At 46.8% G+C, this 26,971-nt stretch overlaps 1 protein-coding gene across 1 annotated transcript; it reads left to right on the top strand.

Annotated features, from left to right (window-relative positions):
- On the top strand, positions 1–26,173 carry RFLNA (refilin A). The gene is made up of 4 exons (XM_054996982.1): positions 1–125; positions 2,077–2,457; positions 18,106–18,215; positions 22,824–26,173. The coding sequence occupies exons 2-4, from the start codon at positions 2,239–2,241 to the stop codon at positions 23,155–23,157; spliced, it is 663 nt and encodes a 220-aa protein (XP_054852957.1). The 5' UTR covers positions 1–125; positions 2,077–2,238; the 3' UTR covers positions 23,158–26,173.
- The last annotated feature ends 798 nt before the right edge of the window (positions 26,174–26,971 follow it).

Genomic DNA, 26,971 nt, shown 5'->3' with positions numbered 1-26,971 from the left:
GCCGCCGCCGCCTCACTCGGGCTCGCTCTCGCCGCCCGCGCGCAGCGCTCCGTCCCGGCCGGGGAGCCCCAGGCGCGCCGCGGAGCCAGGCAGGCGGGCAGGCGGGCGGGCGCTCGGCGCGAAACGTAAATGCGCGTCTCGGGGCCGGGGCGCGGGGGGCGGGTGGGGGTCTCTCCCGCGGCCCCTCGGGCGGGCCGCCCAGCCTCGGAGCGTCCGGCGCGCCCCTTCCCCGGCGCCTCCGCCGTCTCCGAGGGGCCTCGGCGGGGCCGGCGCAACGCCAGCGCAGCCCGGGGAGAGGCGGGCAGCCGAGCGGAGCTCCTCCGCCCGCCCGCCCGGGAAGGCCCCCGAAGGGCGAGCGCTGCGCCGGGAGGGAGCCCCGCAGCCGGGGCCGCGCCGCGTCGCCTCCGGAGCGCTTTGGAGAGCGCCGCGCGCGTCCTGGGCGGGGGGCGCGCGTGGCGGGCGGGGGCGGCGGGGGGCGCCCTGCGGGGTGAGGGCCCCGGGGGGCTGGCCGGGGGCTGGGGCGCAGCGGAAAGGGACGGCCGAGGGGCGAGGGAAGGGTCCGGAGGCTGCTGAGAAGGGAAGGGTCAGTAAGACCCCCCCCCCCTTCAGAAACCCGTGCCAGGTGCCCCCCTCTCTCGTGTGCATTTCCCCATCCATAAGCAGGACGTTTGTGCTTTTCCTTGGCAGTAGAGCAAGATGGGTAGCCGCCTTAGTCTGTCTGCAGCAGTAGAAAAGAGCAGGAGTCCAGTAGCACCTCTAAGACTAGCAACGTTTGTGGTAGGGTAGGAGCTTTCAAGAGTCACAGCTCACTTCTTCAGATAGAAAAGAGCAAGCGTCCAGTAGCACCTCTAAGACTAGCAACGTTTGCGGTAGGATATGAGCTTTCAAGAGTCACAGCTCACTTCTTCAGGTATGTATCTCTACCCTATGAAAGCTCCTACCCTACCCCAAATTTTGTTAGCCTTATAGGGGTTGCTGGATTCTTGCTCTTTCCTTGGCAGAAAGAGCCGTCAGAGGTGTTGAATGTTTTCTGTCGGGGACGATTGTATGGATGTCGAATCACATGTGCGGCTTTTCAGATTTCAAAAGGACTCTTTGATGTTTCCAGAGACCAAGATTTTTCAAAGGTGGAGGTTTTCCTGAGCCAAAGCTCCCTTCTGCAGATTCTCGTATCTGAAGAAGAGAGCTTTGACTCTTGAACGCTCATGCCCTGTCCGTCACTGAGGTACCGCTGGACCCAAATCCTGCTCTGGCTGGGCTACCTACCTGAAACGGATGTTTGTGGAGCGATATCCACCCCCCCCCCACAGATGCCGGTTTTAGGAGAGTCAGCCCTGATCTGCTTGGAGCCTAAAGTAGATTTGAATATTTCTGCTCCATGCAGTGACTTGAAACGAGGGCTTACTTTGGAGCAAACAGGCCGAGGGTTCGGGCTGTTCATCAGAAAGAGAGGCTGTGGACTTTGTTGCCTTTCTCTGATGGCAGCCTTCATCTTCCAGTGCTGAATGGCAAACCTCTTTGGAAAACTGAACTCCTTCAAAAATAGTTCGTGATATGGCACAGGAGGGTACTTGGCAGAGGCACACCTGCCACAAAGGGCTTCTTTAACTACTTCTGCGGAGAGAAATAGGCAAAGGGATTTTTTTTAAAAAAAATCTTGTGGCTTAACATAATTCTTTGGCTCTCGGCTTGCAACTTTAGCAATGTACAGAAACACCTGCATGCAAACAGTTGCCCACTTCTTGCAGGCTGTCTTAGCGTCCAAGCGAAAGCTGGATGCAGGCGGGTGGCTCTTTTAGTCCGTGGACCCTCCGGACCATGCTCAGTCAGTCAGTCCTTCAGGTGCCGCAAGACTCTAGTTTCTTTCTTTGTCATAACAGGCTGCCTGCCAGCGAAGGATATACTTCATGCATTGGATGAAATGGGCTGCACTCCACGAAATCAGCTAGTTTTAAAGACACCGCTGGTCCTTTATTGCTCCTTTGATTCCCCACTCCCTCCGTTTCCTCACCTGAATTTATCAGTATCAGTGGGGAAACGCCTCTTCCTTATACCTTCTGTCTCTTCCTCTTCCAGCAGCTGGAGCTAAACGGGACAGCAACGGAAGGTGCCGGTCAGAACTGGAAGAACAAGGGCTGATTGCAGACCCCTTCGCACCCCCTGCTCTGCTCGCCTCCCTACAAGAGGAGGTGGATTTTCATCAGCTTGGCTGCCTTCGCCCTCACTCCCCCCCCAGTCATGGTGGGTCACCTGCACTTGCAAGGAATGGAAGAAAGCCTGAAGGAGAAGAACCGGGAGGGTTTGCTGGATAGCCCGGATTCTGGGCTGCCCCCCAGCCCCAGCCCCCCTTTTTACTCCTTGTCTCCAGGCATCATTGAAAACAGAGCCGGGGGCAGCAGCTCAGCCGCAGATCTCCCTGGACATGGGCACAGAAAGGATGCCAAAGAGGGGAGAGTGGTAAGTTTTATTTGTTCAAGGCAGGATTTTCAAGAACTGGGGAGTGCGTGTGAGAGAGAATGAGATCATTTGCACCAATCTAGCACTGTCATGTTTGGGGGAAAGCCCTCCTTGGAAATATCGACCCATTCTTGGGTGGCTACTGCCTTCTACAATTTAAGCTTCGGCACAGATGCACTAAGAATTCTTTGCAGCTCAGCAGCTTGCTGTGTTAACAGAGGTGGCTCACTAACCGGTATCATCTTTGATCTGCCTGACAAAATTAACCACACGATACTAAGGAGATTTTCCTGAGATTAAACTTGAGTAGGAATCTGAGTACACCTGTTTAGGACTATCTGCCATGTCTACAAAATTTCCAACATAGCAGTGTTTACTAGGCAGCCTACCAACATATACACATTTGTAGTGAACTGATAACCTAAAAGAAAAAGAATCCCGTTTCCTGCCTGATTGCCTGGAGATGGTTTTTACTTACCCCAGGTGACCGAAGAAGTGACTGTGTAGTGACCTGCGTTGCATGTATAGTTAGTAGAGTGCTCCAACCTGATACCAAGATACAATTTGCATAATAAAACAAAAAAATTATCAAGCAGACTTCAGCAGCTCCTGTTCAAGCAGAACAGACTAAGTTAGGAAGGCAATAATATCTTAAGAGTGTAAAAGGTGCATTTTTCTGGAGGGTTTTTGTGCACATATGAACCATTAAGGGATAAATTAGAGAAGCATTTCATTCATTTGAAAACTGAGTAGCAGGATTGGAAAAATTCCCAGGGGCCTGATTTCCCAGGGGTCTGGTTGCTACAGCACCTAGAAATACAACGCTGGTCCCTAGGAACTTGAATATTTATTTACTTCTGTATAGAGTTGGCACATGATGGTTGGAATGGGATTCCTAAGGATAGGAAATGTTTCCCAGCCCTGCACAACAGCATATGTGTTTGAAGGATATTGTCTTATGAAGCTGATAAGACCTTTCTTATTTCCTTAACCTGGAAGCAGGGCTTTTTTTCAGCTGGAACGCGGTGGAACGGAGTTCTGGAAGCTCTTGAAAATGGCCACATGGCCGGTGGCCCCGCCCCCTGATCTCCAGACAGAGGGGAGTTTAGATTGCCCTTGTGGAGGGCGATCTAAACTCCCCTCTGTCTGGAGATCAGGGGGCGGGACCACCAGCCATGTGACCATTTTCTCCGAGGGCAACCCACTGAGTTCCACCACCTCTTTTCCCAGAAAAAAAGCCCTGCCTGGAAGTATGTTCCATTGAGGTTAACGGATAAGGTCATGGATATGCCACAACACCCCAGGAAAACTTGCAGAATGTGGCATTGACGTCCTGAAAAATCTCACCTTTCATTATTCTTAAAAGGGGGCGGAGCGCTTTCTAGTCCTTAGGGTTGCAGAACGCGATTCCCCCACCTGGAGTGGCCTAGCCTAGCTCATGCATGCTGTTCTCTGCTGTGGGGCATATTTCCAGCATATGAGGACATGCACAACCTGCATCTGGCACCACGTGGTTGGAAATTGGACGTAGGCATTTTTTGCACTCTGCATTTCCCTGCCTTACCCTTTCCTCTCCCAGTTAAGTACCCATTTAGGCGATTAAGTATTTAAGTGATTAAGTATCTCATTTAAATGATTGCCCTCATTTTAGACAAACCAGTTAGACAAACCAATAAGGAATGATTATGCAAATATATATATAAATAATACAGGAAATTTGCTTTGGGGGAGGGAAGCTCAGAAAAATGGGATTACTTTGGAGCGCAAAAGATTCCCTCCCTGCCTTATGGACAGAGGTTTCCCTTACAATAAACAGCAAAACACAGTTACTGTAAATCGATCAGAGCTACTGAGCACTTTTTTAAAAACTTTTTATTTTTGAACATTTTTGTTTTTGTACAAAGTTAATACGCAACATTTCAAACCCCTCTTTACAATATAACAAGAAAGCCAAAATGAATTAAGTGAAACGAACAGTCGAGCATATACACAGGTAGGAATGTCTGTAGGAGATACATTACTGAAGTATCCGCAGACCGAGTTTGGGAGGATATTCCGTGTCTTGAAGTAAGTCTCAAAAACTGAAAGGAGCAGGCTGGATATGGTGTGCATGGTTTGGTATCTTGGCTAAGCATATAGCCCAGAACTGGTAGCCAGTCTTCCCAGAAGTTTGATTGGAGACTTACTGACGTTATTTTCTCCATGAAAAAGTAGTCCCAGATTTTGTTATACCATGTTCTGATGGAAGGGGGCTTGGGGTTTTTCCATGGGGTAGTTATAGTCAGGGGTTTTTTTCTGGGGAAAGGGGTGGTGGAACTCAGTGGGTTGCCCTCGGAGAAAATGGTCACATGGCTGGTAGCCCCACCCCCTGATCGCCAGACAGAGGGGAGTTGAGATTGCCTTCCGTGGAGGGCAATCTAAACTCCCCTCTGTCTGGAGATCAGGGGGCGGGGCCACCAGCCATGTGACCATTTTCAAGAGGTTCCGGAACTCCGTTCCCCCGCGTTCCAGCTGAAAAAAAGCCCTGGTTATAGTAGCCTTCGCTGCGGCTAATAATGAGGCTATTAAATCGCTCGGCCCTCCAGGTAGGTCCTGATCTGACCGAAGATTAAGCCAAACTAGTTGAGGTTTTAGGGGAATTTCACATCTTGTGATTTGTTCGATGCGTTTAAGTACAGCTGACCAGAATTTCTCAACAACGTCCACTGAGCACTTTTAACAGCTAACAAAGAAAAAAAATAGGTGGAGGATATCCTGTGGGTTTGTATAGCAAGATCCGTGTCCAACAGCACCTTAAAGACCAACCACATTTCCAAGGTAGAAGCTTTCGAGAATTAAAGCTCCTTTCGTCAGATTTGTGTGGATTCATAAGACCTGACAACCTGAGCGTTCCAGTGTGGTGCAGTGGTTCGAGTGTTGGACTAGGATCTCGGCGATCCAGGTTCAAATTCCCACTCTGCCGTGGAAGCTCAGTGGGTGCCCTTGGGCCAGTCACAGTCTTGGCCTAACCTGCCTCACAGGGTGGTTGTGAAGATAGAAGAGAGGAAAACAATGTCTGCTGTTTTGGAGACCCATTGGGCAGAAAGGCAAGGTGTAAATGAACAAATAAATAAATGTTAAAGTAGGTTTTTGGTCCTTGTGGCTATGGAGGCAGGACTAACAGTGGAGGGCAACTAAAAGCTTGGAAAGGATGCAGGTAGCTTTTGTCTACTAACTTACATGTTTAACTGTTGTGCGTCCTTCAAGACAGTCAGAGCAGTTTCTAGGGGGCTTGCTAGAAATCTGTCCCGTGCAGGCATTGAGCAAGCTGAAACCTGCTTAGATTTTTAGAACAAAACACACACGCCCCTCACTACGCTAACAGCATCAAGTCTTCAAACCACTTTCTGGTTTTTTTACACTCTTTGCTGCTCCCATGGGCCTTGGCCTGAAACCAAGGCATGGGGGGATTGCGTGGCTTTGCTCAGCCCTGTGAATATCACCCCCCCCCCCCAAGAAGGGCTGCTTGTGAATGTCTTGTGTGTAGTATTATTATCCAGGTGGCAACCTGAGAGTCGCAACCCAGAGATCCAGAGGAGTTAGCCGTGTTAGTCTGTAGTTGCAAAATAGTAAAAAGTCCAGTAGCACCTTTAGAACCACAGCTCTCTTCGTCAGATGCATTGTCAGATGCATCTGACAAAGAGAGCTGTGGTTCTCGAAAGCTGACAATACATCTGACAAAGAGAGCTGTGGTTCTCAAAAGCTGACAATGCATCTTGATGAAGAGAGCTGTGGCTCTCGAAAGCTTATGCCTCAATAAAGTTGGGTTAGTCTTAAAGGTGCTACTGGACTTTTTACTGTTTTACAACCCAGAGAGACTCTTAGATGCTGACTCAGAAAGCATGCCTAAGAGAATGGGGCGGAGGAACTTGGGGAGGCAGAACTCTGCAACAATCTGCAGTATGCAAATATAGAGTGCCAGGAAATGTGCCGTGCACGGTTCCTTCTTAGCTACTGCTGTGCCTAGTGCTAGGTGATGGCAAACGGGCGTAGAAGTACTTCCAGCATTGGCCAGCATGAACGCAGCCTAGCATGTCCCGGAGAACCTGCCTCTGTCTCACGGTTTTTGTCCCTGCCCTATCCGCAAATCAGTACCCATCCTTTGAAGCTCTGCAAGTGGGGGAGCCATTTTGCCTAATAGCCATTTATGGTTTTCTCCTCTTTCTAATCCTCTTTTAAGGCCATCTAAGCCAACCACCACCCCGACATCTTGTGGCAGAGCATTCCTTACAATAACTCTGCAATGTATCAAGAAGTATTTCTTCCATAGTTCTCCATAAGGACCAAGAGCTTACATTATATTCCAGTTTTAAAAAATTACAGGATGTTATTCATGGAAAGCATCGATCTTCTCTGCCTTTCTCCCCATCTTCCTCTGGATGCAGAAGCAATGTGCTTTTGTTCCTCAGATTAGCAGCTGACGTGGGGGGGAATTGTAAGATGTGTCTGCCCCATCTCTTCTGTCACCCCTTTCAGACATTCTCGTGGTCAAGTGTTTTGAAGATTCCTCTTACAACTCACTCTTGTGTGAAAGAGCTTTTTTTTATTGGCGCAGCTTTTCTGTCCTCGTTTTAAACCTTTTAAAGAGACATCTGTGTCTTTCACAGAGACAGAAAGGCCCAGAAAATTTGGGGACCCACAAACACACAATGCCTGTGTAATTTTAAAGCGGTTCTACAGTTTGGAATCCAGGAACTGAAAGAGAGAGAAAATATGGCCAGGATTCCTGCCAATAATTAACAGGGCTGTTGCTGTTGCTGTCACCCCACCCATTTTGGAATGCGAGACCATCCTTCCCAGGTGACAAGAGTGAGTTTTTTAGGCTTAACTATCCTCCCTTCTGACATGGATCTACACCCATGCTGCTACACAACAAAATTGCATCACACAACTGGGCAGGTCTTCAAGAGCTGGATTTGACATTCCTCAGTTTAGTTTTTTTTTTCTCAGCATACTCATGATAATCGAGCAGTTTCACACTCAAACAAGACATGAATATCGCAGCTGTTGGGGACTATGAGCTCTGCTGACAATCCCGTGTTCATTAAACTTTAGTTGGTCGCCGAATGCGGCCTTTTGCCTATAGCTTCACAGTTTTGTGTGTGACTGATGCAACACAACTTGTAACAGGGAGAGTGGGGTTGTGCAGAGATGCAACTGGGAATTCTTTGAGAAGAAGTCAGGCGAGATCATGGTGGCCAGTTCCAAATGTGGCACATACCATCTTTTCAGACTCTGTGTCCCAAGCATGTCTGCAGAAGCATCAGTATACACCGCTCAAGTCAGGGGGAAATGTTAGAATCTTGATTTCCTTTGGGTTGAAAAAAAGTTTCTGGCCCTCATGATTGTGGAATTCTGCTGAGCAGTCAGGAACTAGAGGGGCTCTTGGCACGCTTCCAGTGGTCAGGGGTGGAATTTCTATGCCTGGCACAGATGTTTATTCCCTGCCCTCATCCTGTGCCTCCCCTCCATCTGTGCCAAAACAAGTCAAATCTTGAAAAAAAAAAGCCAACAAGAATACATTATCCATTATAAGTAACTTTATGAAAATTTGCTTGCTTTCCATAATTTATTCTGAGTGGTGCATTTGTTTCTCCTTGGCTTGGAGTTCAGATTCCTTGGCATAGGACATGGATATTTTTTTTTTTGGCCAGGAATATACACGGCTCTGGCACAAGAGACCACTGCGTTGCTAGAATTTCAGGCCTTCGTCTGTTTGTGGTTGTTGAAAAAGCTGGTGGCAGCTTTGCTTTTTTATATATATACATATATATATATATATATATATATATATATATATATATATATATATATATATATATATATATATATATATATATATATATATATATATATATATGTACAGAGTGTGTGTGTGTATGTATATGTGTGTGTGTGTGCGCATGCTATCCAGACTAGCCAAAGCCCAAATTCAAAAACTTGCAGTCTGCTACCCGGACTTCTTATAGACTCTCAGCTGGATGGAATGTCCTTTCCCCTTTTTCATGCGCTGTGCTCACAGATCAACTGGTAAAGGTCCAGAGAGCTATTAAAGGTATGCTACTAGTCTTAGAATTAAAGGGGGCAAGAAAAGGTGTTATTTCCTTCTGGTGGCTTGTCGGTAGCTGCCCTGCTTCTGTCCCAGTGCAGGCGCTTCATTTCATGTTTTGGCTGTGCCACGTTCTTATGGGGGGAGAAAGTCAGAATCTCCGGACAATCTGCAACAACAAACGAACAAGCAGAAGATACAGTAAACGGAAAGGTGGCAGGATGGGGGGGGGGACGACAAATTAAGTTAGGAAACCAAACAGGATATTTAAATTGCCATATCTATGGTTTTGGAAAGTTACTAGCTCTTAAAAATGTTTACTAATCCCGTTTCTCTAAACTAACCATTTGCAGCGTAAAATAAATGGAGCCAAGTTTGGTTAAGTTTACATGCCTGGTCGTCTAGAAATAGTTCATAGTTGTCATAGGTGACCAAGTGATTTACAAGCAAGTGTTTGGGGGTATCAATTTTCTTGGGAATCTTTAAGAAAAAGTTGGCCAAACATCTGCTAAGATGCTTTAGGCAATAGGAAGCTTCTCTGGGCGGCTGCATTCAATAGTTTATTGAAGCCCTGCAACTTACAAGAGGGCTGGCTTTGACCTTGAAATCCTGAAATAGTTTGAAACTGAGGATCTCAAAGATTCTATGTGAACCTGCCTGCAGAGCTGATCTTCAGAGGTCCTCTTTCTGGCTGCCTCTGCCTTCTGAGGTTTCACTCCAGGAAAAGGAATTTTTCTGCCTTCCCATAGAAGATCTGCCCAGCACCTTCTCTGTTGTCTTTTAGAGGCTAGACAGAACCCGTTTTTCTATTTGTTGGGCTTCTGCAGTGTAAGTTCCTATTTTTCCCTTTCTGGTTCTCTGTAGTTGCTCACTTTATGGCATTCTAGGTGCTGTTGGACCAAATTTAAGCAGCTGTTTAGTTTTATTTTGTTATTTTGTGTATTTAACAGATATTTTGGATTTGTAGTTGGTTTGTAAATTACCTTAGGTCCCATGTTGGGAGACAAGCGGCAAAGAAATCTTTAGTCAAATCAAAGAAAAACTACTAAACTCCGTCTGTCACATATCTCAATCTGTTACATCTTAAAATGGTTAATAAAATTAATGACATTTCCTTTTCAGTCATGCCAGTGAGCCAGTGTGGGGTAGTGGTTGGAGCGCTGGACTAGAATCTGAGAGACCCAGGTTCAAATCCATACTCCTCCATGGAAGCTTGCTGGGTGACCTTGGGCCAATCACATACTCTCGTTCTAACCTACCCCACAGGGCTCTTCTGAGGATAAAATGTAGGAGAGGAGAACAATGTAAGCTACTTTGGGTCCCTGTTTCTAAGTAAGGCAGGGTATGAGTGATATAGATAGATAGATAGATAGATAGATAGATAGATAGATAGATAGATAGATAGATAGATAGATAGATAGATAGATAGATAGATAGATAGATAGATAGATAGATAGATAGATAGATAGATAGATAGATAGACTCTCTGCCCTGTGCTGAAAAGGTCAGATGACTTGCCCGGCTTCTGTTCTGTTCGCAGTGTTTCTTGAGAGCAAAAGGAAAACTCAGGTTCTTTCCCAGTCCTTTCCCCCTTTTCCAACCAATGTAGGCATGAATTAATTGATGGGCATTATTCACTGGCACAGTCCAAAATGGGCATTTTCCTGTTTTTCAGTGAGAAGGGTACGTGTGGATGACAGCATGGCTGTAAACAGTGTCTGTGTATCTTTGGGCCCTGACAGTGGCTTCTCTCCAGCGACTCAGCACGTGCTCGTAAATGAAAGCGTGCATATACTAGCCTTCCCCGCTTGACATTTCCCTGTTCTGCAGCTGCCACACCAAAGTCCAGATTTCTTCTTCTTTTTTTTTTAATGGAAGAAGACAGTTTCTGGCAGGAAAGAGTGAGCAAAAGTCTGGGGAACGTACTGATCTGCGAGTGTTGGCCGGGCCGCAGGCAGCCAACTATGTATGAACTGAAGGAAAAGTTCCAGCAGGATAGCAACCAGATTTGGGTGGACGGCTAGTGCAAACGCAGGGTCTGGAGCTGGCTAAAAGCTAAACAGCCAGGAAAGCAAGCCCCCGGGTTGCAGCCGGATCAGTTTAAGTCTTCACTTGAGATGCAGATCAAGTGAGTTTTTGTCTTTGAGTGACCCCCGTCTGTGTAAATTTAGCTGGTGCCTTGCAAAGTGACAGCCTTTTCTGTGGTGGCACCCTGTTGGCTCAATAATGGGTGCTGCCTGAGGCCTCATTCAGACCATGCTCAAAAGCTAGACCCACAAATGGACAGTCCCTCTTTTGTTCCCGATGGAGCTTTAATCCGTGTTGGAGGCTGTATATGTCCAGTAGGGCTTTCCAAACTCTCTAAAGTTAGAGAAACTGCACTGTGTCTGAGCCCTGCTATCTGAGATGGGTGGCAAGCCGGCATTTTCAGTGGTGGCCCCTCACCTTTGAAATGCCCTTCCTCTTGAGGCTTGCCTGGTGCCTACGCTATTTGATTTTTTAGGTGCCAGGCAAAAAACATTTGTCTTTACCCAGGATTTTAACAAAGGTGTTTGGACCTTTTAAAATTGCTTTTAAGGTCCGCTTCTAGCCCGAGGACTGTTTTACAAGGGTAATTTTAGGCTGTGAAATGTTTCAAGGGTTTCTGTGCACACGTGCTGTAACTTGGCTTTTAATGGCTGGGTTGTTTATGGTTTGTTAATGATTTTATGCTTTTAAAAAAATTTCATCATGGTTTATTTTGTGATCTGCCTCAAGCAGGTCTCTGGAGAAATGGCATGTTAATTTTCTAAATAATAAAGGAACCTGGGGAAAGGGGAAAGGAAGGCACGTCCGATGTTCTGGCTCCTGAGCTGAGGCAGCGGAGGTGGTGATGGGGGCCACCACATTGCCTTGCTTCGTTACAAAACCAGCCGTGGTATCCTGATTGTTGGGTGCCCTTTCTAGGCAGACTGGCACTAGGATGATTGTTAGACCTCAGGCTAAAATGCCTGAGCTTTTAACCGGAATCGCTAGCTGTGGTTTTTCGTTTTCCATGGTTGCTTTGCTGCTCTCTGCAATGTCTTTATTTTGTTGTTTTTATTTGGCTGTAAATTATTAGTCGCATTTCATACTTGGAGGGGGGGCTGGTTTGTGGACAGTTTGAACACAGCCCCTGAAATCGGGCAAGCCAAGCTAGCCAGATAGAGTCCCCTCTCCCCGAGACATCTTACACAAGGACGCTTAAGTATAGGGAGATGCAATGTTAGCCAGGAAGCGTAGTTTTAAAAGACGTTACCTCTTTACGTGAGGGTAGTTTAAAGACAGAGCCAGTGGAGAGCGCTTCTCAGAGGGTTTGTTAATTTCATCTTCGGCTCCCCAAAGACTCTGTCAATTTCACCTCTTCTTCTTGGAGACAAAGATGAAATTAACAAACCCTCTGAGGAGTGATCTCTGCCGGCTGTGTCTTTTTAAACTATGCCCCTGGCTAACATTGTGTCTCCCTACACTTGAGCATCCCTGTGTAAGATGTCTCGTGTAGAAAGCCTCATCGTCTGTCAGGAGAACAGAATGTGGGAATCAGGAAGCATGGGGGGGAGGGGGGAGGGATAATGGAGCAGGCTTGTAGCTCAAGGCCAGAACCACCATCTGAGTTCAGCGTCCTCAGTCCTCGTTGATTTCAGTGGGCTTTCATGAGACTAACCTCTCAAAATCATGGCCCTCAGAACCCGCTGCTCAGGCAAAGACACAAGCCAGGTCAAGAGGAACTATTGGCCTGCCAGGGTAACAAAGGCTTTGGTGGTAGGAATGTATTGAGGCCTAGAAAAGCAATATTATCTTCTTCCAGTGAGCTGTGGTGGTCTGAGTGTTGTACTAGGATCTGGGAGAACCAAGTTCGAATCCTCGCTTTGCTAGGGAAGCTTGATGGGTGGCTTTGGGCGAGTCACGCACAACCAAACACACCTCACAGAGTTGAGAGAATAAAATGGTGGAAAGGAGAATTGTATACGTTACTTTTGGTCTCCACATTGGGGTGAAAGATGGGGTATAAATGAAGTGAATAAATAAATCCCACACACACACACACAGTAACCCAAATGGCTTACTCCAAAAGGCACTAGCCCAGAGGCCGTGGAACTCCAGGTATGATCCTGGCGAGTTTTGACATATGCGTACACCTCTAAAAACTAACTAATGAGTCCAAACTGAGTTTGGAAATAAATTTTCTGGTTTTGGGGGGCAGGGGGAAATCTCTTAGAGTTTGGTTGTTGTGGATTTTCCGGGCTGTATAGCCGTGGTCTTGGCATTGTAGTTCCTGACGTTTCACCAGCAGCTGTGACTGGCATCTTCAGAGGTGTAGCACCAAAAGGTGTTTGGTGCTACATCTCTGAAGATGCCAGCCACAGCTGCTGGCGAAACGTCAGGAACTACAATGCCAAGACCACGGCTGTACAGCCCGGAAAATCCACAACAACCATCGTTCTCCGGCCGTGAAAGCCTTCGACAATACATCTCTCAGAGTATGTTACAATGCCCTCAGATTATTGCCAGAGATATTGTAATTGGGTCAGTCACAGCTCTTCTAGAGCTCTCTCAGCCCCATCCACCTCATAGGGTGTTTTGTTGTGAGGATAATAATAACTGTGACACTGAGAGATCTCTGCCTTTGGTGCTACACCTCTGAAGATGTCAGTCACAGCTGCTGGCGAAACATCAGGAACTACAATGCCAAGACCACAGCTATACAGCCCGGAAAATCCACAACAACCATCGTTCTCCGGCTGTGAAAGCCTTCGACAATACAATAATAACATACTTTGTAAACCACTCTGAGTGAGCGTTAAATTATCCTGAAGGGCAGTATATAAATTGAATGTTGTTGTTATTACTGTTGTTACTTGTTAATGTTTTAATGGAGCGTTTTCCAGTCATGCAGATAATATAAAAAAGAGATTTTGACAGCTCCTATTAGCTTTTCTTAAACTACTGTCCTATAAAATGGTTAAAGGAAAGCCTAGACGTACAGAGTTCATTCATTTGGGTTCCAAGTTGGTTAAAGCATTCCAACAGGTTTCTCACCTGGTTAGCTACCTGAATTTGTTAATTGTATGTATTTTAGCTATTAGTTCATTGATTATATCTGCATATAAGTAAAAGCAACACTGCTGGAAAAAAGTATGTTCTAGTTTCAGGTGACAGTGTGGCATTAGAAGCCTTCTCTTGCATAAAGGAAAAGGGGGGATTGCCTCTTCTAATACGGTACTCATTTCCTTCTTTTTGTAAATCCATGTGTTAAAAACGACCGACAGTTTTAAAATGCTGCACCTTTTCAGGTTTTTAATTAATTAATCTAACTTTACTATTTGGCTTTTAAAGGATTAATTGATTCAATAGCCATATTACCAGAACCTCAGCAAAAGCATCTTTTTGGAGATTCTGAAGGAAATGTGTTTCTTGCCTTGTAAATTTAAGCAACCACCCCTTGTCAAAAGAAAAGACAATTTTAGTGTTTTCTGTCTTCATTCTCTTGCTACGATAAAACCAGAGACTAGCCTCAGCAAATACATGAGCTCCCCAAATTCTAAATGCCACCAGTTAATACACCAGTTAACCAACTTACTAAAGATTTTATGTTGATAAAGACACCAGTTTAAGATGACTGAGCTGCTTGTTAGTTACAAAAAGAGTGGTGCATCCTTGTACTTCTAGCTGCAGGGTTGAAAGCAGGTCAGAACTATGCAAAACTTCCGTTCCCTTTAGGGTAGGATATGAGAGGCACATCAGATAACTGTTTTCCATAACATTTTATGCATACCAGCTGTTGTTGATAATTGCAGGGCAGAACATGTTGATTAAAAACGGGCTGAATGTGCAATTGTAAAGAAAAAAAACGCTTCTGGCAAAATCTCAAAAGCAGCTGTTAGAAATATGGTAGGAAAAGATGGAGCAGGAGGGTTAACAATTCCCTGTTCCAAACACAGGTGCCGATTTAGGAATTTGTTGGCAATGGAGGTGCTTTGATGCTTGTAGAGGTTGCTTTCATCCCATCAAGGGAGTTGGGCAATTTTTGTGTATAAACTTTGTGCACTCAGAGGTTCTCTGCATGAGACACTTTGATGCATTTGTCAAATGTAGGGAGACACAATGTTAGCCGGGAAGTATAGTTTAAAAAGATAGAGCCTGCAGAGATCACTCCTCAGAGGGTTTGTTAATTTCATCTTCGCCTCCCTGAAGGCTCTGTCAGTTTCACCTCTCCAGTCTAAAACTGTGTGGGATTGCAACCAGAGGGCAGTGAGGAATGGAAATGGGCTGGAGCTGCCTTCTAGAGCCAGGCTTGGACCTTGAGAGGTTATAATGGGTTGAAGTTTCCCTTCTGGCATTTCACAGCCCCTTCACACAACTCCAATGCAAGGCCTTTGCCTTCCGCCAGCTCTTTTTAAACTACCCTTCCCGGATACCATTGCATCTCCTGACACGTGTTCTTCACATGTCAGATGTCTCATATAGACAAAAAGTCTGGATCGGAGCATTTACAGTATGCCTCGCAGATGCCAGTAGGACTTACTTGGAAGTAAGCTTCTTAGAAGCAGGTATGACATGATCAAGCAGTGTCTGATGCCGGAATGTGCTGCTTAGACTAGAAATCAAAGGTGTGGCTACTTTCCTATATAAAAATGGCCTTTCATACAGAAAAACTAGTATATGGGATGCGTATGTTTTAATAATGGCCACCTTTATCCCGAGCATGTTAGTTTTGTTTACAGGACATTATTCACTGCTATGGGGGTTAGACAAATTAAGGGAAGATAAATCAAGCAGCTGCGTTTAGACATGAGAGGTAGTTGGAACCTCTGCATATTGAGGCAGTGTACCTTGGAATGTCAGCTGGCCTCTGGGCTTATCGGCTTGGAGGCAAGCTGTTAGTTGAGCTGGGTAGCAAGTGTCCAGCGGTGCGCTGATGCACAGTGCAAGTGGAACGCTATGAATGAATGTTACTATGTATAGATCTTGGCGGTACCCTTTTGATCCCTTTGTGTCACCGCTGAGCTGGTAACTGCAATACCGTCATTGGCCACCCACTCGGGTGGCACTGAAGTGCAGGAAAGAGCAGGCCTCCTGATCCCGGCTTCAACAGCTTATAGTAAGATACCTGGGACCCCAATTAGCAATGCCTTGTTCTTGGCCAGTGCCGGGAATAGAGGAGGCCTGCATATTAACACCCTGCTAATAATGCCCAGAGGCATCTAAACGGCTGCTTTTAGGAATAATGCAGGACTAGGAAGACCTTAGGTGCCCATCTTGCATGCCGCAAACCTCTTTACCCTTAGCAGAGAGTCTCCATTTACAGACTTGAGGTCTGCCCCATACGTGTTGCCCGTATCTTGTTCTTGTTAAAGACCTGGGAGCCCAGAACGTCTGTTCAGAATGAAGACAGCAAAAGGCAACGATTAATCTCAACCACGTCAAAAAATTTGCTCTCCTGGGCCAGCCGTAGACCGTGCCATACGGTTTTCATTGATGCAGTGAAAACCCAGAAACATCTGTGGAACAGGGAAGGGCTTATTTGCTGAGCTCAGCTGGAGGGAAGCCTGCGGTTAAGTTTGGTTTGCCTCCTTGCAGGTCTTTTGGAAAAAGAAAAAAAACGACCGATGGCCATTAGAATGTAAACTGGGGAGGTGGGAGGTGAGCAGCCAGGAGAGGATGGTACAGAAAGCCAAGCCTTTATCTGAGAGAGAGAAGGCTCCAAAAGCTACTGCAGGCCTCAAATGCTTTTTTTGGATTTGCTGAACGGGTGGAATTAGGGTTGCCAGCCTCCCAGAATTACAACTGATCTCCAGGCTACAAAGATCAGTTCCCCTGGAGAAGATGGCTGCTTTGGAGGGTGGACAATATGGCATTACGCCCTGCTGTAGTCCCTCCCTTCCCCAGACCCTGCCCTCTGTAGGCTGTACCCGCCCAAATCTCCAGGATTTCTCAACCTGGACCTAGCAATCCTAGGTGGAATCCACTAGAACTGGGTCTTGTGAATAAATGCAACGTAACCTGAGCAGATGTTCGCCCAGGCCAGATTCTGTTTCTGGAGGAACGGGGCAGCCACATGCTTCTGAAATGCTCATAGGAATGAAAGCAACCCCTCCCCCCATTGTTTGTGCACAGCAAAAAGGTACACTGCCTCTGAACAAGGAGGTTCGATTTAGCTGTCTTGTACTGAGGGTTTATCCCTTGAGAGTCGCCAAGGAGTTATGCGTGCAGGGTCTACCCCATCCAGTGACTCCCCCCACCCCCGATCCACGAGATGAAGGACACGAAAGACCAGATCAGTATTGAAATGTTTTGCATGTAAATAAGTTTGTGTTTTATTTATGTGTATTAATGTGGGGTTTGAATTACATGATTACTGTGTTAGAAGTGCTGAAGGGAGAAGGAAGGGGATTGGATGAGGAAATGAAATGAGATGGGATTGAACAAGCAGCTGTTTCCCGGGGGGTGGAGTGAACTGCAGTTTACGGTCAGAGTACTGAGGGAAAATATTCATTCTGTTTAAGTCAGGCAAACTGTGTGGAAGCCTGAAAGGATCTAATTCTGTCTTAGGGGTTTTCAGCACACTTTCCCCCCATTGATTCTGTCCTATGCTGCTTTGATTTATCCCCTGATTTTTGCCTTTAGTTAGATAAAAAGGCCTGGGTAAAGTAGAGAATGCATGAAGCTCTGTGTGAGTGGGAAAAGAATGTATTGGTTGTGACCAGATCGCTCCTGAGGTAAAAGTTTAAGGTGACTTGAGTGGGAATAAAGGCCGAAGACAAGGTTAAACAACAAACAAAATTTCCACAAATATGTTTCAAAAGCAAACTTAGATCAACCTCATTGCTTTCACTCCCACCCCCAAGGTGGGAGGCCAGAGGTCTGGCAGTCACCTTTGTGGAGGTCTTTGCACATGCCCAATGCGCATGCGTGCCTCAGGGCTGATGCAGTGATGTCACTTTCGGAAGTGACATCACTGTGCAGGCCACATGAATGCTCCTGCACTCTACACGGGGCCGATTCGGCTCATTTAGGGCCCAAATCAGCCCTAAACGAAGCTCAGGAATGCTCCCATGGCTGGCGCAACGTCACTTCTGGAAGCACATGCACAGCAGGCAACCTCTGGGGGGCTTGCTACCTCCCACTGATATCTGTGAGGTTCAAATCCCTGGGAATTTGCCTGCCCTGGTGGGCACCTGGGAACCCTAGCATTCCCCCACCTTTCCCCCAGCCGGCCAGGTAAGTGGGGTTGGAGGGTGGGAGTGGGGAATTCCCCACCCCCAGCGGGGAACTGGCAACCCTATTTCACTAGTTGTGTGAATTTTGTTTGAAGCGTTCTTCAAGCATTCAGACCTCGTGTTGGCTGGGTTCACACGTGTTTAATTCTGGAAATGGAATGTGTGTATAAGGTGCACACACCCTACGTTAATCCCAACTGCTGCTTCCAGCCTTTGTTCTGTCTTGATTCTGCTTCAAAAACCCACCCTAGGATCTACAGTAAACATTCTGTGATCTTGCAAACTCTTAAACTCTCGATTCCCCCCTTTGTCTGCTTGTAGATCCCTTACCTTCTTCTGAATGCCTCCGCACCAGAAATGAGGCCTCGGATGTATCCTGTGTTTTTTGGTGAAAGCATTGAGGTCAACCCTGAACCGGCACAAGAAATAAGGTAACATAACAAATTTTCTTTAGCATTTCCTGTATGGTGTTTTCACCCCTGCAAAAGACATATCAGTGTCTACGACTGGGCTGAAGGGTGTTTTAGCTGCAGTTAGGGAGGAGGGCAGCTGAAATTTTTTAAAGAGACAAATAGGAGAGAGCGGAGGAGGAGGATGAAGAGGTTGCCGCGTAGATCTCACATTGAATTCGTCTCAGATTTGAGGCAGAGAATTACTGCCCGCTGGAGAATCGTCAGGTCTCAAGAGTTAATGGTCTTAGCCCAGCTCACAACGGTTGTGGTCTTTGCCCTGAAAATTTACGGACTTGCTGTGGAATCTTGCACCCAGAACAGTTGTAGTTCATCGGGCGGATCCTTGAAACTTTTTTGGGCCAGGAGCGCAAGCATGGTGGTGATTTATCTCTGTAAGGTGCATGAGATCTCTTGAAGACCGTGGCTGAAACAATGAAAATGCTCAACGTTATTAATGACACCTGCTTCCCTGCATGTTTATCGAAGAGACCAAATGAACTGCTCGCAAGAGCGACTACACAAGATTGTAACATTAGGTGTGATCGGCGGCTGTGTGGCATAGCAGGTTGCATGTTGATTCAGACGGGAGAGCCGAGTTCAGATTTCTGTTTAGCCACAAAACTTTCTGGGCGATCTTGGTCTAAACGTGCCCTTCAGCCTAAACTTGTCTCTCAAGGATAATCTCCATACACACCTTGTTGAGATACTTGGAAGAAAGATGGGGTAAAAATTGATGAAACAGGAGCTTTCTGTGATGGGATATCTGCTGGGCTTAGGCATTCAAACTATGCTAAGCCACTGCTCCTCCAAGGCTGTTGACTACAATCTACTCCCTCACCCCTGCCTTGTAGCAACGCATGAAGAACCCCACCACAGTTGCTTTGATCCACCCTAATGGAATGCAGGAAGTTGTACTTGCTTCTTGTCTACTCAGTTCACACCCCATTGGTTTGATTCCCCCTGTGTTAAGGGACACACCCCTCTCCTTCCGCCTTTTGGGGTGCTTGTGATCCTGGAAGGGCCTGCAGTTAGGTATGTCTGCTGTCTCTTTTCCTTGGAGCTGGCCAGACCTAGCACTTCACTTGAACTAGACAATAGTTGTATCATCAGACTCTTATCCTGTATCAGGAGAAGCTATCCGGTGAATCAGCGGTAACAGGACTCATTTGACATTGGCCGTTTTCACACGTCTTCTCCTCCCGCAAAATAGTGCAAAACTTACGGAACGACGCTATTATGTATTGGGTTGAACTAGGGCTTGGCCAGGCCTCCAATGTATTCTGATTCACCTTCCCCAGCCTTTGGGAACAGGGGAGGGGTGTTGCGTATTGGGCTGAGCGAGGCCAAACAAGGCCTCTCAGGTAATTACTGTATTGAATGTTATGCACTGTTAGCTTCAGGTTATGTCAGGGTTCCTAACGCACTTCATTCTCATTGGTTACGTTGCCTGCACTTAATCCTCATTGGGTACATTCATATGCATCCTCATTGGTTACTTTCCGGGGGCAGCAGCCAATCAGTCCTCTCAAATAAAGACCAATCAGTGGCCTGCCTGCACACTACATTGTATATAGTTTATGCAAATGATGGCATTCTAACATACACGTTCTTATGGGTTGCTGGCTATCATTGGGGCGGGGTTTCTGTGTATATAATGAGGGTTTCTGTTCAGCTTGTCAATACACAACAGACGTGCCTTCATGGCGCGATTTTCCAATGAGACTTTGCTTCATGGTGCGATGACGTCAGAAAATGCATCACGAAGTGAAGTCATGCTGGAAAATGGTTCCGTGAGTTTTGCGCTATTTTACGGGAGGGGAAGACGTGTGGAAACAGCCACCAAATCTTGCCTAGAGGTAAAATTTAAAGATGAATTTGAAGGCTTTCTGCTTGAGAAAAATAAAATAAAGGGAATTTCAAGGGAGGCCAAAAGAGTTTTGATAAAAATCGTAAAATAGCTCTCTCGGGTTTTGCCCTGGAATGGAATACTGTGTTATCCAAGGGAGCATGATGTGCCACTGCACACTGCAGGTGCCATTACTGCTATTCCACCTGTTACCTCCCAGTGCAATGTAAACAGGACTCATCTTTGAAAGGTAGCCTGAGAAATCTCAAAGAAGCCAGCCATGACCAGCAAGGATGTTTTTCCAACGGCTTTTGAAGGCCTCTCTTCTTTGCACCCAACAGCCTGCTGGCCTACAAGCCCAGTGATGTAAAACTCATTAAAGCAGATCGTGTTACGTGTGCCGTTCTGTGGGCCAAGCCTCCTCCGGGGTGTTGGCAAATGCTGCGCGCCACACCCAGCGTTTAATCTTTTCATACACAGGGCTGCAAATTCCTCAGCTGCTGCTGGTTGCGCCTCAAAGATCTGGAAGCAGCAAACCATGCAAAGCCCCTACGGCAACCTGGCGGTGAGGCATGCTGGATCCTCCAGCTCCTTTGAAGGCAAGGCTGCCTTTCACGGTCTGTAAAGGCTGCTGGTTCAAATTGGGCGTGCAATAAAAAATATGCATAAAAGATGCATCTAGATGGTGATTTGTGGAATCCCTGCCGGGTTAAGATAACTTTTTAGAATGCTAGGGAGGGAGAGATACAAGCAGGGCTTTTTTTCAGGGGGAACACGGGGGAACGGAGTTCCGGAACCTCTTGAAAATGGTCACATGGCTGGTGGCCCCGCCCCCTGATCTCCAGCCAGAGGGGAGTTGAGATTGCCCTCCGTGCCGCTCAGCAGCACGGAGGGCAATCTAAACTCCCCCCTGTCTGGAGACCAGGGGGCGGGGCCACCAGTCATGTGACCATTTTCTCCGAGGGCAACCCACTGAGTTCCACCACCTCTTTCCCCAGAAAAAAAGCCCTGGATACAAGGGTCCAATTATACGATACAAAATCCTTATGATTATGGGAGAACAACACAGGGACTTTGTATCACATGTATGATGGGAGTTTTGTGTATCCTGGACACACACTGGCTCTTTTTTTTCCAGTTTGCAACCACAACATGCAGGGAGAAGTGGCTGTAGTGTCTGAGACTCTGGGGAACACCTGTAGGAAGCGTTACTGGTCCCCCCCACCCTCCACACCCCGCCACTACTTACCTGGCTGGCGGGGGGGGGGGAAAGGCGGGGGAACCCGCCTCTTGGGACGCACTCCCAAGCACTCCCCTGCTCTGTAGTGGGCTGATTTGGGCCCCAAATAGGCCAAATCAGGCCTGTTTGGAGCCTAAATTTGAGGGACTCTCTCTCCCTGTATATTCCCTGAAGGACCATCCGATCAGGAGAAAAACAATTGTTATCGGTCCCTGGCCCCAAGGAGGCCTGCCTCACCTCGACTAGAGCCAGGGCTTTCTCGGTCCTGGCTCCTACCTGGTGGAACGTTCTGTCTACTGAGACCAGGGCCTGGCAGGATTTACTATCTTTCCGCCGGGCCTGTAAGACAGAGTTGTTCCGTCAGGCTCATGGCTGAGGTCGGGCCTCCGCTGGCCGGAGGATGTAACATCTACCCCCCCTCCTTGTGAAAGCTGCCCACCCCTGTTTGTTTTTCAGCTGCTGTTACTGTGCTGCTATATCTAGTTGTACTGCTGTATTGTTCGTTAATGGTTGTACTGCTGCTGCCAGGCAAAGAGTGCTGCTATTTTTATATGATGTTTTAATGTTTTAATATGGAATGTTTTTAAATGATTTTAAGTTTGTTATCCGCCCTGAGCCTGCTTGCGGGGAGGGCGGAATACAAATACGATATAAGTCAGTCAGTCAGTCAGTCGATTGATTGATTGATTGATTGATTGATTGATTGATTGATTGATTGATTGATTGATTGACCCACTGTGAGGCACAGAAGCTCTCCAGAGTCCTCCCGGCAGCACTCTCGCACTCCATATTGGACCTGTTTGAGGCCAAAATCGGCCTGCTGCTGAGCACGGGAGTACTCCCAGGGGCGGAGTGATGCCTTGCATGGTGACGTCACTTCCCAGAAGTGATGTCATCGTGCAGCTCAGGAGCAGTATGAAGACATCAACAAAGGTGAGTGCCAGGTCTCCCACCTCCCGCTCAGAGGGTGAAGGGACTTGGCCGTCCTACCTGTAGGTCAGGGAAGAAAAGATAGACTTTTTTTTTTTAAAATAAACTTTTTATTAACTTTAAAAAAACAACATACAATGCGTAAACAGGAAAACAAATTACACAATATTAAAGTCAACTATAATACAAGAAAAAACAGATAGCTTATAATATACTACCAGTTTTCAAATATAATATTAACAAAGGAAAAAGAAAATTTGCTTAGAGAATTGCAATATACCTAAGCAGAGAGGGAGGTTCTTTACAGTTTGTATGAAACCCAACATATTGCTCAGAAACACCATGAGACAAACAATAAGTGCTTTGGAGGGTGTATAAAAAGATAGACCTTGATAGCCCAGCGATCTGCCTAAGTATAAGGCAGCTTCGTATGTTCATTTATGTTTTTGATTAGATGTCATTCTTGCATTACCTGCCATGAAGTTGGGGTGGGTTAGGATTAAATTATAACAGCAAACCCCAAAAAGCATGTGCTTGTGTGACTTTGTGCCGCTTGTGTGTGTGTGTGTAGGTGCAACTCCGAGGTAAAATACGGCTCTGAGCGACATTACAAGGACGACGTGTTCTATTGCCCGATCCCCACCGTCACCACCTACAGCGAGACGGTCATCGCTGCCCCCAATTGCACGTGGCGGAACTACAAGTCTCAACTCATCTTCGAGCCGCGCCAGAAGCCCCTCCGGTTCCAGAGCACAACCATCATCTTCCCCAAACATGCCAAGAACATTTACCGGACCACTCTCAACTATAGCCTGGGATGTGCCAAACGATGGTTTGCCTCGAGTGTGCAGCTTGAGCTCTGTGAGGAGAACAGCCCCTGCATCGTCTACACTGGAAACCTTTAATACAGTATTCTGCCTGCCGGGGGTGGGGGGGGGAGCCCTTAACCAAAGCATAAGGTTTAGGCCTGCATTGGAGGTACAGCCTTTCTGGACTGCCAGCCATGGCTGAGGGCCTCTGTTCACCACCTCCAGGGCCTTTAACTTTCACACGCAGCCTTGGAGGCACACGGTTCAAATGTTTTTCCCCCCTGCTCTGAGAAGAAGCCAAGGGAGCGAATTGTCTTCATATGTAAAGTGGCTAAGGTTTTGATTTTTCCTACCTTGAATCCAATCTGTTCAATTCACACTTAAATGCAACCTAAAGCCCTTCAGTTATTCAGTTGCCTTTTTTTAAAAAAAAGTGCCGTTTTTTTATAAGCTTCTGAGGGCCCTCTCTGTAGTGTGTAGAATTCTGCCAAGCATTTCTTCAGAGATGATGGTGACGTCAAAGAAGAAGATTTAGCTGACGGAGACGTCAAAGCGATGATGTTTTGCCGTACGGAACTTTGGTTTCATCCTGAGAGCGTATCTGGTTAGATGGCTGCGGTCATGGTTAACGTAAACAGATGGCCACGAAGAGGATAAAGGAAAGGCAAATGGAGATTTTTGTACAGTAGTTGAGGTGCTTGTGAACCAGAAACCAGCTGCTTCTGTTGCCTTAGCAAGTAACTGTGTATATAGAAGAAGCCAAGAAGAGCATTCTTTTCTGAGGTAGCTGTAACACATAGACAATGTCTGAAAGCGAAGTGTAAGGCTGTGTAGGGTAAGAGTTTTCATGTGAACTCATTCCTGCAGGAGGCTGTGTTTTTGACAATCGTTTGCTCTAAATAATTGTAAGATGACAGCTTTTAATGAGACAGTGTATTGGACCAAAGGATCTTTTAAAATGCTTTGTGGTAATGCCACGTTTCCCTAAATATGGAGCTACATTCTGTGGGAGCATGAGGATGTGGGGGAATTGCATTTGCTTGGACTGGCAATGTTGCAAACTTAGCCTGAGGTAGATGAATAGGAGAGGAAGAAACTGCGTGAAGATGCAGGACAAAGGGGAAGGGACTGGATTTGAACGTTGTGGCTTAATTGTGCATAGTGTACAATTAGAAGAAGTCATGCATGCGGTACACAGCAATGATGTAGTAGTTGCCATTATACTGCCTAGAAAGATTATGTTTTTAAATAGGAAATGATCACCAGTTAAGCCAGTTGCATATCCAATGTACAACAATGATTTGATCTCCAATATACGAAAAAGAGAGATTGTGCTTCTGAACATAGAACAATATGCATTTAAGCTGATTGTGTACATAATACACAACTAGAGATGGGCATGAACCTAAATACAAACCTAAGTTTGGCACAAACCGGGCCGGTTCAGGGTTCACGAACCGGTAATTCGTCAGAGCCCATTTCTGATGAACTGCCAGGAACTTTAGGCCGGTTCGTTTGGTTCATTTTTCGGTTCGTCACTGCAGACAGCCTGGCGCTGATCAGTCAGTTTCCTAGCCATCGGGGGATGGGTTTTCTGCAGACCTTCTGCTGACCTGGAAGTGACCTTCTGCTGACCCGGAAGTGCCATTTTTCACAAACCAAGTGAACTGGTTCACAAACCGGGGCAGGTTTGTGAAAGTTTGTGGTTTGTGAAACGTGGCAAACCACGAACCGCATGGTTCATTTCCCCCCCAATTTGTGCCCATCTCTATTCACAGAAGCAGACATTGGGAGAACTGACCGTTGCAGGAATTGCATATCTGCAAAAATGTTTGAAACTCTACTGATGCCAATTCATAGTAATGAAGTAATATCCTTGAAAATAAATGGGAATTTTTCACATGTCCCTAGACGCATGTAGATTCCAACTGGTTTGGCAAAATCCATGCCACAACATGACAGGAGAATTCAGTTCTTCATGTGTAGCTTGGAGGGGATCCATGGTAAAGCTTGTCTGTTGTAAATTTAGAAAAATATATGATTTGTTAAATATAGAATGGAAACCGAGTATGAAAAGCTCTGTGTGGCAAAGGGAACATCCCCTGAACGCCTGTCTTCACAATCTGGACCACTCTGGCTGGGCTACTTTTTCGGGCCTTTAAGACTAGTTCACAAGTTACAGTGAATGCAAGTATATCCTGCATGTACGTGTATAAATCTGTTGGTAAGACAGACCCAATGCATCTTCACTTTACAAACGAAACCAGGGACCAGTACCTGGATAAATGTGCAGCTTAAGTTCCACTCTCTGCTCTACATCCCTTGAATGTAACACAAGAATTGCTCAATGCACATATAATGAACAATCAAGTGTACAGTGTACAACAGATCGTACGTGCGTTGAATCACAGTAACTTGTGAACAGGGCTTAAGAAAACCAAGTGAGGCCTAACTTCTGCACGCTAAGTCGGATGCCATGAAATTCTTTTATTTAAAAGCCTTGTTGCGTGGCGGAATACAACTCCGGTTTTTTTAAAAAAAACAGTGGAAGGCATCGTCTTGACCAGGTTTTAAATTCATTGGAAAGATGTCTTTGGTTTAATTTCCGTGTCAGAGGGACATAATACGTTCACACATCTTATTTAAGGCTAGAGAACTGACACTATTGAATAAATGCAGGCAGTCATTTAGCAAGTGCTAACTTTGCTATAAAGGTGGAACGCAGAAAACAGTTTTATCGGTAGCAACTATAAAACTGCATGAACTACTTGCTAATCTGAGGCATAGTTCACACAAACAACTGAAGAGGAGGTGGTAAAGCTGTTCTTGGATCATTCTATCCAGTCTGCAGGTTGAAATCAAAGGCTTATATGGGGGAGGAAATCTCTGCATGGCGAAAGACAGCGTATCAGGGAGAATGTTATTCAGAAGTATTCAGAAGTAATACTGAATCAGGGCCGGCGCCACCATTGAGGCGGTGAGGCGGGTGCTGCAGGCACTGAGGCACCGAAGGGTGCTGGAGGAGGTGCCGGGGGCGGAGGCACGCACCACGGAGCTGGCGTGCCTGTCCTGCAGCTGCTGCAGCCAGCCAACCCCGCGCCGCTGCCACCACCACCACCAACACACGCCCCCGGCCAGGTGCAGCAGCTGTGAGCCAGGCACGGCAGGCGTCTGGGGCAGCGTGCAGAACCTCCCCAGCCACCCGCCGCGCCTGACTGGGAGCGCAGGCAGCCTCCGCGCGCCATCCCAGCCACCCGCCAGCCAATGGGACTGGCTTGCTGCATGACGACGGCATCACGCAGTGACGTCATCATGCAGTACGGGGGGTGCGCTTGTACATAGGGGCAGCTGTGGGCACCAGAAACCCTGGCGCCGCCCCTGTACTAAATGCACATAGAGGTGGGATGAGCAGGCACAATCTAGTGCTCCTCCAGTGCTCCAGGTATCACTTGTGAACCATCTGTCTCACAGTGGTTAAGTGGTTTGACTACGAATCAGCACTCTCCTGGTTCGAATCCCACTACTGCCATGAGCTCAGTAGGTGGCCTTGGGTCAGCCACTCCTCTCAGCCCCAGCTCCCCAGATGTATTGTGGGGATAAACACTAACTTGTTCACCGCTCTGGATGCGGCATGAATATGTCTAGAAGAGCGGTATATAAGCGCAGTTATTATTATTAAATAACAATTTAGTAAGGCACGTGTCAATATAACCTTTGGTGATTTCTTCGGGCAGAGAGTTTGCGTTCGTTTTTTTAAAATATCCAGGCCTTTTCAGACCTGCCTTCAGACATACATCTCGTCTTTTTGGCATGAACCAGACTCCGCATGTAGGAGTTTAACAGCTCTTTTGCACCTCATGAGAAATCTGGGGAAGCTGGGGGAGTGATAACATCCGCCTCACCACAAGAT

Source organism: Eublepharis macularius, chromosome 13, assembly GCF_028583425.1.
Source record: "Eublepharis macularius isolate TG4126 chromosome 13, MPM_Emac_v1.0, whole genome shotgun sequence".
Classification (NCBI taxonomy): Eukaryota; Metazoa; Chordata; class Lepidosauria; order Squamata; family Eublepharidae; genus Eublepharis; species Eublepharis macularius.
This window is presented reverse-complemented; position numbering and strand designations above follow the sequence as displayed.

What these genes read in the sequence shown, in the direction of transcription:
- RFLNA (XM_054996982.1), top strand. Translation starts at nt 2,239, where the DNA reads ATGGTGGGTCACCTGCACTTGCAAGGAATGGAAGAAAGCCTGAAGGAG. An exon ending in ATGCCAAAGAGGGGAGAGTG is followed by an intron (nt 2,458 to 18,105) that starts GTAAGTTTTATT and finishes GTCTGCTTGTAG; the next exon opens with ATCCCTTACCTTCTTCTGAA. An exon ending in GAACCGGCACAAGAAATAAG is followed by an intron (nt 18,216 to 22,823) that starts GTAACATAACAA and finishes GTGTGTGTGTAG; the next exon opens with GTGCAACTCCGAGGTAAAAT.